Source organism: Ascidia mentula, chromosome 7, assembly GCF_947561715.1.
Source record: "Ascidia mentula chromosome 7, kaAscMent1.1, whole genome shotgun sequence".
NCBI lineage: Eukaryota > Metazoa > Chordata > Ascidiacea > Phlebobranchia > Ascidiidae > Ascidia > Ascidia mentula.
In genome coordinates, this window is record NC_138572.1 from 9,696,323 (window position 1) to 9,710,712 (window position 14,390).

Sequence of the window (14,390 nt, forward strand, 5' to 3'; positions counted from 1 at the left end):
ACAGAAATGCAAATTCCGGTAAAATCTCCATGTATTATTGCAGGTTGATTTGGAAGAATCGAATGCGTGCATGTAGCACCACGCCCTGTCTGTGGAATTGGGCAAGCTTCTCACGACCTTGTGGAGGTGAGAGGCAATTTCCCCGAGTGAGTCGGGGTGAGGGTCCTGCAATTTGCCGGAAACGAGATCGTGCAACACCCAATGACTTCAAGGTAACGACTAAACAGCCGGTCTATCCTTGTTTGCTGTTGAGTAGAAAATATGGTTTTAAGTTTGTTTGAATTTTATGAAACTAATTATTGTGATTACCAAAACCATGTTGGAGTATTTGTACTTTCGTTAATAAGTCATAGCGATACACATATTATCTGCAGACCGTTGTGGGCACTGCTTCGAACTATCAATTCACATTAGTGCAGCGGGTGACACAATAGTCTTTTGGGCTAACTATAGCCAGATACAGAATATTCCACTTTGGCCCATTGCTTGTTCATAATATAGATGTTGACAACATAGTAAATATAATCCACATTCTGAGTGGACGTAAGTAACACTGCTTGGAAAATTATGTAGTACATTGAATTGTTTCGTAATGTACTTGTTATTCAAAGTCTTTGTTTAAAGATATGGCATTTCGACTATTATCCTCATCGGTGCAAGTAAAGGAACAACATGGTGGCACAAAATGTGCGGGAAAGACATCCTTTAACCAAATCCTGAGAATCGCTCGATACGTAAGGTTTGGGGGTTTAAATTGCACAGGTCCAACCGAGCAGTCGCAGAGATGCAACACCCAATGTTGTCCGGTTAACTGTCAGTGGGGACAGTGGAGCAACTGCAATGTTACGTGCGGTGGTGGATCCAGGCTCAGATCAAGAAAGGTTGATATGGAAACTCAGTATGCGGGGTTCGCATGTGAACGCAATTCAGATGAGTCAGAGTAAGTGTTTATTTGTTGAATAGAAAAGCAAGGTGTTCGCTTCTTGTCATATTTAAGTGGGAAGGTGGTATTTTTCAAACAACATAACACAATTTCGCTTATTTTTGTGTTGACACCAGATACCACTAAACATGTTTCTCTTCCAGTCGTTAAATTCCCCGTTCCAAATTCTAGTAAAGTTTATTACTCATTGCTTCTTTCTATAACAATGAACAATTATTTGCAGAATCTGCAATCAAAATTGTTGTTCTGTGTCTGGAACAATTGGAGTGTTTGGACAATCTGCTCCAAAACGTGCGAAAACGGCTGTTAGATTGCTTTGGTATGTAACAAAATATTTTTTTAAGGAACGCAGTCAAGATTTAGATGTGTCAGCGTGACGCAAACATGCGGTGGTTCCCCTTGCATTAGCAGCTTCACGGAGAAGAGAACGTGCAATGATGTTTGTTGACCTGCAGATTGTGTGTGGAGCCAGTGATCAGCTAGGGGAAAGTAAGTATTGATTGGGCTGTTGTACCTATTGAAATGATACCAAAGTGATTCTTTTTCCGTCGGAGGCGATTTTCTTGATCAGAATTACTGTTAAATTTTGACACTGCATTGTTACGTAGTATATATAAATTAATTTAACGGTAATGATGCCAAAATCTGGTTGATAATTTGTCCAGATGCTGCAAAACTTGCTGCACCGGCTCTAAGTAACAAGAAAGAGATATTCAATTGAACAAGGCTTGTAACGAAGCGGATTGCATTGGTGATAACTGGGAGGAAAAAGTATGCAACTTTCAGGGTTGCCGAGGTACAATGCTGTATCGGAATGTTTTAATGGCAGCTCAAAATCACGTGCTAAATGCTCAGCAATTAGTCATGTTTATTCTTCTTTTAAAGATAAGACCAATGACGTAATACGAACTGTTTGTTGTTGTGCGGTATTACATTTGACTTTTTTTAGTGCGATTTGCTGTCAGAAACCTTTTGTGTTAGACTAGGCAGATCGCTGTAACTCTCATCTGTAGAAAAAAAAAAATTATTTCACAGTTGATTGCGTTGTTTCGGTTTGGGACAACTGGAGCGTTTGTCCACAAACATGTGGTGTGATGAACAACAAAGTCAGGAACAGATCAGTGATCACTAATAACACGTGTGGAGGGGAGGATTGTCCTATCCTGCAGGAATACAGAGTTGTAAAGTGATTTGTTACAATGGAGCCACTGCGGCTTCTACAGGTTGTTTATGTCAACCATATATCACCTAAAACATTGAATCAAATGTTGCTAAATGCTAAGATACTTCTAAAAAATGAATATTTGCAATGATTTGTAACTAATAACCACCAGTTTGTGTCACACGCAAGTATTTTCCGTTGTTTGGTATGCTTTACAAATGTTCAATTTTGTAACTTAAAAACAACCTATTGCAACCTTGTTCAAAATCATCAAACTTAGTTAAATATTATCTTACACGCATGTTGCTTCCAAACAGAGGTTAATTATATGTTGTTGTTGCAACATTTGTATTGGATTCACTTCCAACTCGCATGTGACAAACTTTAGTTTCAAAACTTCCGCCAAACTTTGCGTTGAGAATGAGGGAGAAAATGAAGAACCGTCATCGTCTGGCGGAACCACAGTTATAAAGTTGGTGCTTTACGTGCTTTTAGGAAGCGTGGTTGTCCTACTGCTCGTATTTGCTGCAGTGCAGGTACTTGAATTTCTATGGAGAATGATTGTACGGATTTGTTTAAGATTCAATTGATTTACGCAAATTAAATAGTGGTTAAATCACAAGAAATAAACGCCTTATTTGCATTGTTACACATTTTACATTTTCATAAATTACGATTTCTATGCAGAAGTAATGCCATGCATTCGCATAGCAAGGCAGGATCGCCCCACTGCGCAGGCCCTTTATATTTATATCGGGAAAATGGCTGATCCAGCTTGGCTGCATTGCCTTGGCTGCGAAGCCTGTGAACCTTACGATTTCTATGTTATGAAATCTTTCATATATAAGTTATATTGGTTCATACAGCCCTCTGTTATGTTATTGTGTATTCCAGTATTGTGTATACCGGACGAAATTAAAGACAAAGATCTTTAACGTCTGACCGTGACACTTTTGACATTGAAATTTAGTACAACATCACAACAACACTTGGCCTCCGGCCTAATTGCTCTCGTCGTGTGTGCGTGCACTCGCCAAACTTAAATTCGCAACAATTTACCAAAATACAATCGTGCGCTACATAAAACAAACAAACAAATTCTCGCTATTGTTGTATTTCTATTTATTTCGTTAAATGCAAAGTGATTGTTGATTTTCTTTTCTACACTCTGAAAAACAGCCAAATTTTCCTTGCAATATCGCCACACCCAAGGGTCGGTTTCAAATAACCAATTGCGGTTTTTTCCGGCCCCACGTCCTTATCCAATCTGTTCCATTTATCGTGTTTAACTGTGCCGAGTTTTTATTGTTGTTACATGTTTATTGTCACCATTAAACATGTTTTACAATGAATTTTAAAAATTTGATTGGTTGTTGTCCGAAAACATCGGAAAATGCATACTTAAAGTTTTGGATTAAAACAAGTAGGGGAGACCGGGGATAGCTCGGACGGTTTTGGGAAAATTGCTCATATTTTTTTTAAATTATGAACCACATTCTTAAATTTTATTTTGTTGTAAGTAGTAAAGCATTGCTCAAAAAACAAAAGGTTTTTCGTTCGTTTTAGCTCACTAAAAATGTTTATTCAGCCCATTTTATTCAGTTTATTCAGCCCACAGGTCTCAAATGTCCGAAGTCACCCCGGCACCGGGGTGACATCGGACGTCACTGGGGATATCTCGGACAGCAAGTTTTAACAGAGTTTTTTTTTGTTTATTTAACAAATAACTGAAATCAAACTTGGCGCAATATCAGCATTGGGGCATTAGCGCATAAAATATCATTCAAGCTTTCAGGAATCGGGGCGTGGCCACTTATCGTTTCGACCCTTCCACACGTTCATGCTTTGGGGTAAATCGTGTACGTTGAACGGCAGCACGGATATCTTAGATTTTAGAGTCCACAAACGATTTTTTCTCTTTGGGACTTTTTCTTACTGCCAAAATTCAATCATTTCATCCAGCATCTGTGTATTCTCTACTATGACCGATAATTTTTCATAAAATTCAAAAATTGTTGCCTTCTCGCGATTTTTTGCCATGATGTCCGAAGTATCCCCGACCACGTGACGACATAAAAATTCTTAAACTATGGCCGTATTTTTAAAGGTTACACAAAAATGGTGTTTTTTTTTTGGCAATTCTATTTTAGAGATGATTATACAGCTTTTGTTACATAATATGTTTAGCGGTTTGTTGAAAAACATTTATTTTGCTCCGATATGTGAGGTAGACGTGGTGTTGATCCAGTTGTGAATGGCACAAAGATCCATCCAAACATATTCTTTTTGTGCTCAAAGGTTTCTTTTACGACTTGGGAACTAAATGGATGACTTTGAATTGCCGCTTTATGTAAACAAAAAAAATAAACAGAATAGTGAATGAATTTACAGTGCTACACTACAAGAAACACGATATTTCACAATTTCAATACAATAAACCTCAGCTTGGACATCGTCCAAATATTAATGCAACAGATATTGTACATAGAAGAACCTGTGCAGTTGGAAAATACCTCAGCAGAGCAGCCCAACCGCATGCGCACCTCATCACCCTCATAATACAATGGCCAAAAATATTAACAAAGCAAAATAGTCATTTGCTTTCCTAATCTGTGAAGTCTCGAAAACCACTGTGCACTTGGAACGTTAAGAAAACTTGCATATTTGCAATTTCGCACTAAACAGTTGCCATTGTTTTTTCGGAAGAAAAGCTCATAGTTCCAAAGTACACAGTTAGAATTTGAAGAATGTATTTTACGATCAAAACGTGCTTTGTTATCCATGATTACCGAAAATTTAACAATAAAAAGAGTTGCACTGCAAACTGTATGAAAACGCCAAATTCATGACATTTAATTTCTTTAAAATTATGAGCACATAATCCTTTGTTGATAATGTTGTTCAAAATAATGTTCTAAAATCCATACAAAAACTGGTGTCAGACGTTTTAAGTATTAAATCGAAAAGTACCTTAAAACGATTTTCCGTCAATATTGTTACATTTTGAATTTGATTTCCCGATTTTAACTTAATGACAATGAATCACGATTAAAATTGTGTCACGGCAATATATGAACTGTGAAATGAGAGAGCTAAAATTTTGTTACATTCAGTTTGATGCTCATAAAATATTAATCTTCTGAGAATTAGACAACAGCCTGCGCAAATTTCGAGTTTTTCTGTTGAGTTAATAGGTTTTCATCAACTAAAATCGATAGATTAGTACGGGCACGCTACTTTAAAGCTCCATTAAAATACATTAATGGATGATAAATCATATGAGATGCAATAATGGAAAAAAAATAGGGTCTTTCCGGGTTGTCATTTAAAGGCCAGACTTTACATTACACGTTCTCTAAAGTAAGTCAGGCGGAAGTTCTGGAAAGAAAATCGTGAGTTTACCCACAAGGAAACACTGAGCTTGTTTTCAGTCAAATCGAAACAATGTTAAGTCATGTTGTTTACGTTGCAGAGAAGTTTACCAAGCACATGTTTCAACACTGTAATAGGTCTGTTGATGTAGTTTTGGCAATCACAACACCAACAAGCATTCACAGAAAATCGAACTTTCGAACAGTTTCTTACCGCTGCATTCTCCATTTTCCAATTCCATGTGATCAGGACAAGCACACACGTAACTTCCAACCGTGTTTGTGCATTCCATGTGGTCCACTGTACACGGATCGTCATCGCATTCGTTGATATCTTCACATAAATTTCCCCAAGAATCATTAGGAATCGTGCAGCATTGAATCTCATATATGGTAGGCTTACTAACTTAACATCACAAGCAACAGATAACGCCGTGTGCGCTGATTTGCCTAAAGGATTTCTGTGTGAATGCAAACCCGGATGTACATTCACACCGGAATCCTTGAGGCAAATTAGCGCACACGGCGTTATCTGGACACGCATCTTCGCCAAATTCAGCACAAATCCTATCATAAATTTTAAGCTTTCAAACAAAAGTTTACTTTTAATTTGGAAACTTATCGATTCTTTATGCCCACATAACAAGTTTGAGTCATAGAAAGTCATCGCCATGTATGATAGGAAAAATAAGATAAACATATTTGTTTATTTCTCACCAACACAGGTCCTGCCGTCCCCTTTGAAACCTTCAACACATCGACAATCGTACGACCCGACTTTATTTTCACAAATCGCTCTGATGTGGCAATTTGCGGTTTCTTCGGTACATTCGTTGATATCTGTAGATTAACGTTAAAAATAAAAGGCAATGCGCATATTCCACATGTTTATCATCATTTACATGTTTGAGATAAAGAATAAGTGTGAAGGGTTATTTACACGAGGAAGTGGTTTACACACGAGTGAATAACGTTGAGACACGTTTCTTTTTTTCATAGCATAATTATCTATTACCAACACAGCTATATTGCAATTGGCTGCTATATTTAATATTAATTTGCGCGTAAGACGAAGATGAAATAAAGTTTCTCATTAATTCGAACCAGAGCATTGTCCGTCTTGGGATACGAAGCCAGGAAGACAAGGACAAGAAAAACTTCCTTCAGAGTTGACACATTCAGTGTTGTCTGGGCAAGTAGCTGTGCCCGCTTCACACTCGTTTATTTCTGCAAAAGTAAGTTTCGGGCGCAATTTGTACGTATCAACGTAGCGCAATTGAAAATTTTTATTATGTAACCTAATGCCTAATATTTGTAGAATTTAATTTTGTATGTATGTCTATACAAAGAGATGGGACATGAGATGCAGTCCTTTACCTATGCAATGAGTACCGTTTCCTGAGTACCCTTGATCACAAGCACAGTAGAAGCTTCCATCAGTGTCGATACACTGTGCGTTTTGGTGGCATGTGTAACTCTGATCATCGCATTCATTAATATCTGAAACAGACATCATTGAATGGGTCTTATGGGCGAATATATCAAACTATGTAATGCAAAGTTTTTATAGTGGATTTTTGGATTTCGGAAAACGCAATTTTTTTTCTAATTTGGTTTGGACATGTCCTTGTTAACTGCTGTGTTCTAGCAATTTCCTGATGACGTACTTTCACATCCAAAATCGTTGTTTTTCTGGTAGCCTGGGTCGCAATCGCATCGGTAACTTCCTTCTGTGTTGACGCAGACTGAATTCAAGGGGCATAAACTACTTCCTTGTTGGGTGCACTCGTCAACGTCTGGAAAAGCAAACAGTGAAGTTTTTTTTGTGACCACCAAGAAATGTCTAAGAAGATACGGTTTCACTACAGAAAATATGTACCTTGATCACAACACAGACCGCTCCATCCTGGTTGGCACAAACAACCCGTAGCAGTTGCAGTGGCTCCATTGTAACAAACCACTTCACAACTCTCAACTTCCTGTAGGGTCGGACACTCCTCCCCTCCACACGTGTTATTAGTGATCACTGATCTGTTCCTGACTTTGATGTTCGTCACACCGCATGTTTGTGGACAAACGCTCCAGTTTTCCCAATCCGATACAGTGCAGTTCACTAAAACCAAAAAAAATTTAGTCACTGGGGAGTTATATATTAAATTCCACAAAGCGATATGTGGACAGCTCAGAAGGATTTTTCTTGAGAAAGATATATTTCGCCTAAAAAGGCATCATCAGTTTCTTTAATTTAGCTGTCAACACTTTGTGGAATTTAATATATAACTATAACGATATGGTGTGCGATCGACAGCCTGTCAGGGGACTTTGGCTTTTAAATAGATCCAGTTTTTTAATCTTTAATCATATTAGCCACCGGGGATATCGTACAATGTTACGTGTAACTTGTGTTTAATTTGATTACTTGAAATTTTTTGTTCGATGCTAAAACGGTTTTAACTCACGGGAAGGATTGCTGCACGAGCGAGACGAAGTTGAAGATCCAGAGCAAGAACCTCCGCAAGAATGGGATCTTGTTGTAGAGCGAGATCTAGACTGGGTTCCTTCGCCACAATTGGCGGAACATGATCCGTAACGCCCCCAAGGACCCCAGGCGCAGTTCACCGAACAGCAGTTTGTGTTGCAAGCCTCCGACATAGTTGAGCTCCCAGGACACTGACTGCCCCCGCAACTAGCACTCCGGCCGTATCCCCGGGTTCGTGTCCTGATTCCAATTCCACATATCGCAGAACATGCTCCCCAACTACTCCATGCTGCCCAATAGCAGTTCACTGAAACAATCATGAGAAATGTGATATCTGGAGTTTGAATAAATAGTACATTACGGTGCCGCACAAGGTACATACGTTCTCAAACAGTTCCACTCGCAGTGTAGATTATAATGATTACACTGACAGCTACAGTATATCATGTACAAGCAATGAGCCAATGATTTTCGTGATACCAAGCCGACAACACTATTGGTTCCCAAGCAGTTGTTTGGCCGTTATGTGTTCTGCTGTGGTTTGTCTCCGGTCGTTCGTACCTAGTTTGGTACCTAACGAAACCGTGTCCACTGCAAAGTCACCACAAAGTGAAATAGTCTGGTCAGTTAGCGACAAGACTGTTGTCAGTCACCATCTGCACTGATGTGAATTGATACGTCGTGACAGTGCGTTCAACGGAATGCAGCATAATGTCTGTATTGCTGTAGCTTCTTTGCGAAACTACCCACACAACAACATGATTTGTAAACGCAATGATCAGTTTCATTAATTAAAAACAAACTCAACTACTAAACAACAAACGAGAAGAAATCGGCTCTTTATTTCATTACCTCGACAACACTGGTTGTTGCACGATCTCGGGCTCGGCAAATTGCAGGAACCACACCGTCCCTTATTCCGAGTTATTTTTGGAGATTGCGTTCCACCTCCACAAGGTCTTGAGCAGCTTGCCCAGATCCATGTGCAAGAAGTGGTACTACATTCCCGTCTTCTTCGTCTATTCCAAAACAACCTGCAAATGAACATTTTGCTGAAATTCGTATTTGTATTTGACGGCAAAATTAGATGTAAAGAAACATCAATATTAACTCACTCCGCACAACCACAAAATCAGGTAACTAAGTTCGATGTATATGCCAGTAACAATCAAATTTTCGTCATCCGGTTTATTTACGCTAATTATAAGCGGCTTTAGGAGAGTTTAAATATAAGCGGCTTTAGGAGACTTATTAAACCCAAAGGTGATTTTTGTTTGCATCTATACGTATAAAAACAATGTACAAATAACACTAATACAATTTTGGATTTGAACAAGTACGTACCATGACGATGCCCCATGAATAACTGCAAGCAAACATAGGCAAACGCAAAGAGTTCTCAACATAACTTTTGCTGCTTTAAATTTCTTAAAACTCTTGCTAAAATAAACGTTCGAACACTCAAACACATGTACTAACCACCAACTTGCCCGCGATAATTTTCAAAAGAGTTTTAACAATGACTCACAATTCCTTCGAATCTTCTTTTTTTTAAAGAAAAGACGGAATTGGACTTCGAAACTCAAATGAAGCCAAACATATGACACATCACTGGAAACAACAACGCGTTTCTCTGCCAACGTTGGAATTCCGGGTAAGTCACTAACCAAGTTCTACACAAAATTTTCGGTATTATTTTGTTTAATGCCGCGACGTTTTTAGGGATTTTTACCGCTTTTGCTACATATTATGTTTAGGATTTGGTTGATATTTAATTTGCCACGATATGTGATGGTAGAAGTGGTTTGGATCCGAGCAGCGTACGATGTTTCGTCTTTTTTGAACAACCAACTTTTTAGTAGCTAAAAACAATTCTCTGAAAAATTGATACATCTCCAGCGAATTTATAACCAAATTTAACATCTTCACAATGAATTACGACTAATACTGTGTCAACGCAGTATATGAACTGTGAAATGAGAGGGCTGAAATTCTGTTACAATCAATTTGATGCTCACAAAATAATAATCTTACGATAATTAGACCACAACCTTCGTAAATGTCGACTTTGTCAATTGATTTAAGGAGAGACAAAAAAGATTGTTTGAAAATTAGTTTTTTATCAAAAAAACAATAACCACAGGTGTATCTTTTAAATATGTAGGGTTTTGTGGTTTAATTTTTTTTTCTTTTTTAATTTATCCACCAATGGTCACAGTAACCACAAGACAAAATTGGTTTTATCAACAAACTTACGCACAAAAACATGTGTTTAAAACTAATTTGTTTGTGTCTGGTTTGCAAACATGACATAACGCATGTAACTACTGGCAACACAAAACCACATCTTCCAAAAATTGAAACGTGTTGTTGACTGTATGTTCTTTAAAAGTAGACAGATGGGCTGAAATGGATAAAGAAGCATGTCCCAAGAATATATTGTATGCCCTGCATTTTTATTACTAATACGGTCCTTGTTCAAAGTTGTCAGACTTATTTAAATATTAGCCCACACCCATGTTGCTTCCAAACTGACGTGAATCACATGTTGTTGTTGTTGTAACGAAACATCCGCATTGGATTCACTTCCAACTCGCATGTGACAAACTTTCGTTTTAGAACTTCCTCCAATCTTTGCGTCGAGGATGAAGAAAAAAAAGAAAGAACCGTTAGCGCCTGGCGGAACTAGGATTGAAATGTTGGCGCTTTACGTGCTTCCGGGAAGCGTGATGTGAAGGTAAGTGGGGCAGTTTAAGGGCATAAATAGTACTTGGTTTTCTGTTAAAGAATGATTGTACGGATTTGTTTAGTTGTCAATTGATTTAAATACTTAAATTACAAAGATTACAAGGACCTTAATTACGTAGTTATTATGGTTGTAGTTTTTTGAATATTTATACTTTACTCAAATCATAAATTCAAAAAAATCCTACAAACATTTAGGCTACTAAAGCCATCTATTATGTTACTATCTATTCCAGTACCTTTTTTGCCGACTTTAACAGCTTGTAATTTTATAGGCCAGGGTCATGTAGTAGTGCTTTTAACCAATATATTGTATAAGGTATCATAGGGCAAATTCAAAGACCGAAAGTTTGATAAATCCGTCTCACCATGAAGACGACGCGATAAACTTGAAATTCGAAAACTCCGGTTTCGTTGCTGACGAAATTATTGACAAAGATCTTTAACGTCTGATTGGGATACTTCTGACATTGAAATATTGCTTTACATGTGTTTGTTTGTCAATAAATCTTTGAATTTTTTTCGCCTATTTCGTCACTCTTTTGACTTTTTATGTTTTCATATCAACCAGTTCCTTATCGACATTGACTGAAAGCTATAATGTGGTAAAATAATTTTCGCGAAAAATGTAACTTGATACGACCACTGGATTCTGAGATACAGCAGATCAAAGTTAAATTTAAACCGCTGTGATCGTGCAAAAGCTAGATAATTATTGCGTGACGTCATACAATGCGCTATAGTTGTGTAGGAATGGGAAGCAGTGTGGGATTAACTAACAGTAAACAACAAGTGAACAGTGTAATGAACGTTAGCATCATGGAATTTCACTTTTGGAAATCATGCACAAAGCTTGAAGTTCAACTTCCTGAAAATTTATGTACGTGACCCAAAATGATTAAATCGTTAAAATATTTCTGGCCTCGTGCGCGTCAAGTCTCAATTTTAACTTCGCTTGCTTCACTTGTAAGTTCATTTGGAAAATATTCTGGCTCCACGCTCAATAGGCCAGGTACTCAGCCAGAACAAATACTGTTCGAAAACATTTTGGCAAGTTGGAGCAGATAGATATGAGCAACAGCAATGCTAAGGTTCAAAGCAGGTTTACATTTGCTTAACGTCCATTATTTAAAGTGGATTTTCATGGTGTGCCTTCGATTGTTTTAACTCGTTGCTTCAAACGAAGTTACGACAAATCTGTTTTGTTTTGTGTAGACTTACGCTTTAAACAGTCCTGGAAAGCTATGTTATCACGCGAACGAAAACTGAATACAATAAACGTAGGTTCATTAGGTTTGCAGGCTTGGCAGCCCAGGTATTGCAGCATAGCTGGATCAGCCACTGTTTTGTAGCGAGATCTGAAAAATCAAGCTTCCGGTGAGGTTTGAACTAACGACTCTGGGCTAACCAGGCCCAACGATCTACCAACAGAGCTACAGGAGCTTGGATAAATGGAAATGCAGCCACCTTGACCGCGCGGTTCCAGTTCTTCGCTGTAATCCGTTAGTGCTGAGTAACTTGTTTACCAAATTGGGGTTGGCGACCCTGCTTGGGTTATATTTCTCATTTGCTTCAGAAATAAAAACACTTAGCCAAGATTTTCTTAGCTTTGTATTTCCTTAAATATATGCTTCAAAAGAAAGAAAAAGTCCTTGACAGGACGTAAAGTTTGACATACAACTACCTGGAAACTTGCGTATATCCACTTCGTAAGCTACTATGGCTTTGCAACGTAACCAAAGACAGATTAATTGTTGTGGCATCTTGTATGTCACGATTTTAACTTCACTGCTTTGTGTGCTAAATCCTGTGTGATTTTTGGAAAGTTAACCTGGGTCATCGTCAAATGCCCAAACAAATATAAAAAAAAAATTGTCACCAACTAATATCTGTAAGCATATGCGCATCGTTTAATAATTTTCTGTTGTGCCTAAACTGCGTTCTAGGTTTATTGTAGTAATATTTCATGCAATGACATGATTGGTAGGATTGCCCCAATGCGCAGGTCCTAACTTGGCGATCTTAGCTATTGTATCACGATCTACAGGTTTACAGGCTTCGCAGCCCAGGCATTGCAGACTACAGGGATAGCTCAGTTGGCCTGGCAAGCCCGGGGTCGTGAGTTCAAACCTTACCGGAAGCTTGACTTTACAGATCTCGCTACAAAAAGTGGCTGATCCAGCTATTTTGCAATACCTGGCTGCGAAGCCTGTTAACCTAATGAACCTAAGTTTATTGTATTTAGTTTTCGTTCCACACGTTTAACCGCGTGATAATATAGCTTTCTAAACGACTGTTTAACTTTGACGTTTAAAACGTAGGCCAAAACAGAACAACAAATTTTAATTTGTCGCAGCATTGGTTAAACAAACGATTTAAACCATCTAGGGCTCACAATGAAAATCCACTTTGAATAATAAACGTTAAGCGAATGCAAACCTGCTTTGAAAGTTAGCATTACTGTTGCTCATATCTTTGACTTACCATAATGTTTTCGAACACTATTTGATCTGGCTAAGTACGTGGTCTATTGATCGGTGAGTCTGAATATTGCCAAAGAAACTTACACGAGAACAAATCACACAATCAAGCAAAGTTAAAATGGAGACTTGAACGTGACGCGCACGAGACCATAAAGTGACTATTTAATCATTTTTGGTCACGTACATAAATTTTCAGGAAATTAAACTTCAAGCTTTGTGCATGATTTCCATAGGTTATATTCTATGATGTCTTCAACAACATTCATTTCACTGGTTGAGAAAACAAAAATTAAAAAATACGCCTGTTGGTCCATTCAGGCCACAAACATTCTTAGGACTTTGTAATTTGTTGCATCTGTATTATACAACAACCGATTTTGTGTAGGCGCTAAACCTACTTCCACGTTACCAAAAATACGAAATATGGAGCAAATAATATGGATTATGTGAGCTGCAGACAGATGGCCACTGTATCGACCTATTAGGTCCCATCATTACCAATATTTTGCCCGGAGTGGACAAAACGACAATCTTTCTATAAATACTAATTGCGCGATAAACAAATAATTGTTTGTCTGCGTCTCCCTAAGTCGTAATCTGTGAATACAATATGCGTGGCGTTAGCAATCATAACTGCCTAGACTAAAATCCACAAAAAGTACCCTGTCCAGGTAACAATTGTCTTATAAAGCAAGTAAACATTCATGATTCCTCTGCTGCTCTTGTTTATGCAACGATCTACCAGGCTCAATTATAAAGTACATCCTGTGTCCCATGTGAATGGTTAAATGCTAGTTCAAGTGACAGCGTAATTTTGTTTTCTCTTTTCCTGACTGTCTGCGTTGCAGTTGGTCATTCTAGTCTGACTACTATCGTGTGACAAGTGCACGGTGTGCCTCGGTCCACCGTAAGGACCGGTGTAGGGCATTCTATTCTATACTCTATAGGTTGCCACGCAAACTACTTATGTGATAAAGATTGAAGTTAACATTGCCTGTCTTGTGTCTTACTATTGGCAATTGTTAGGAATAAAATTGTATATACAAATTGGAAGATTGATTAGTTCGAAACCAGAAGAATAGAGATTGTCAAATTCTAGCCACAAGGCTCTTGTACTCAATTGTGGTGTTGTTTGTTTTATTGTAATAAAAAATCTACTATGATCGCAACGGTATGAACGTAACTTTGATCAGCTGTATCTTAGAAA

The 14,390-nt window shown here is 38.1% G+C and overlaps 1 protein-coding gene across 1 annotated transcript; it reads right to left on the reverse strand.

The window, feature by feature from the left end:
• Nucleotides 1–5,138: 5,138 nt before the first annotated feature.
• Nucleotides 5,139–9,427, reverse strand: LOC145909520 (uncharacterized). Its single transcript, XM_082996909.1, has 10 exons — nucleotides 9,300–9,427; nucleotides 8,808–8,989; nucleotides 7,936–8,262; nucleotides 7,356–7,589; nucleotides 7,144–7,272; nucleotides 6,854–6,976; nucleotides 6,581–6,703; nucleotides 6,194–6,316; nucleotides 5,691–5,810; nucleotides 5,139–5,483 (listed from the first exon to the last, which is right to left on the reverse strand). The coding sequence occupies exons 1-10, from the start codon at nucleotides 9,359–9,361 to the stop codon at nucleotides 5,461–5,463; spliced, it is 1,446 nt and encodes a 481-aa protein (XP_082853035.1). The 5' UTR covers nucleotides 9,362–9,427; the 3' UTR covers nucleotides 5,139–5,460.
• Between the last annotated feature and the right edge of the window lie 4,963 nt (nucleotides 9,428–14,390).

Coding starts and splice junctions, on each gene's coding strand:
- LOC145909520 (XM_082996909.1), bottom strand. CDS start 9,361: ATGTTGAGAACTCTTTGCGTTTGCCTATGTTTGCTTGCAGTTATTCAT. Junction 8,990..9,299: donor ATTCATGGGGCATCGTCATG/GTACGTACTTGT, acceptor GTTCATTTGCAG/GTTGTTTTGGAATAGACGAA. Junction 7,590..7,935: donor CTCGTGCAGCAATCCTTCCC/GTGAGTTAAAAC, acceptor TTTTGGTTTTAG/TGAACTGCACTGTATCGGAT.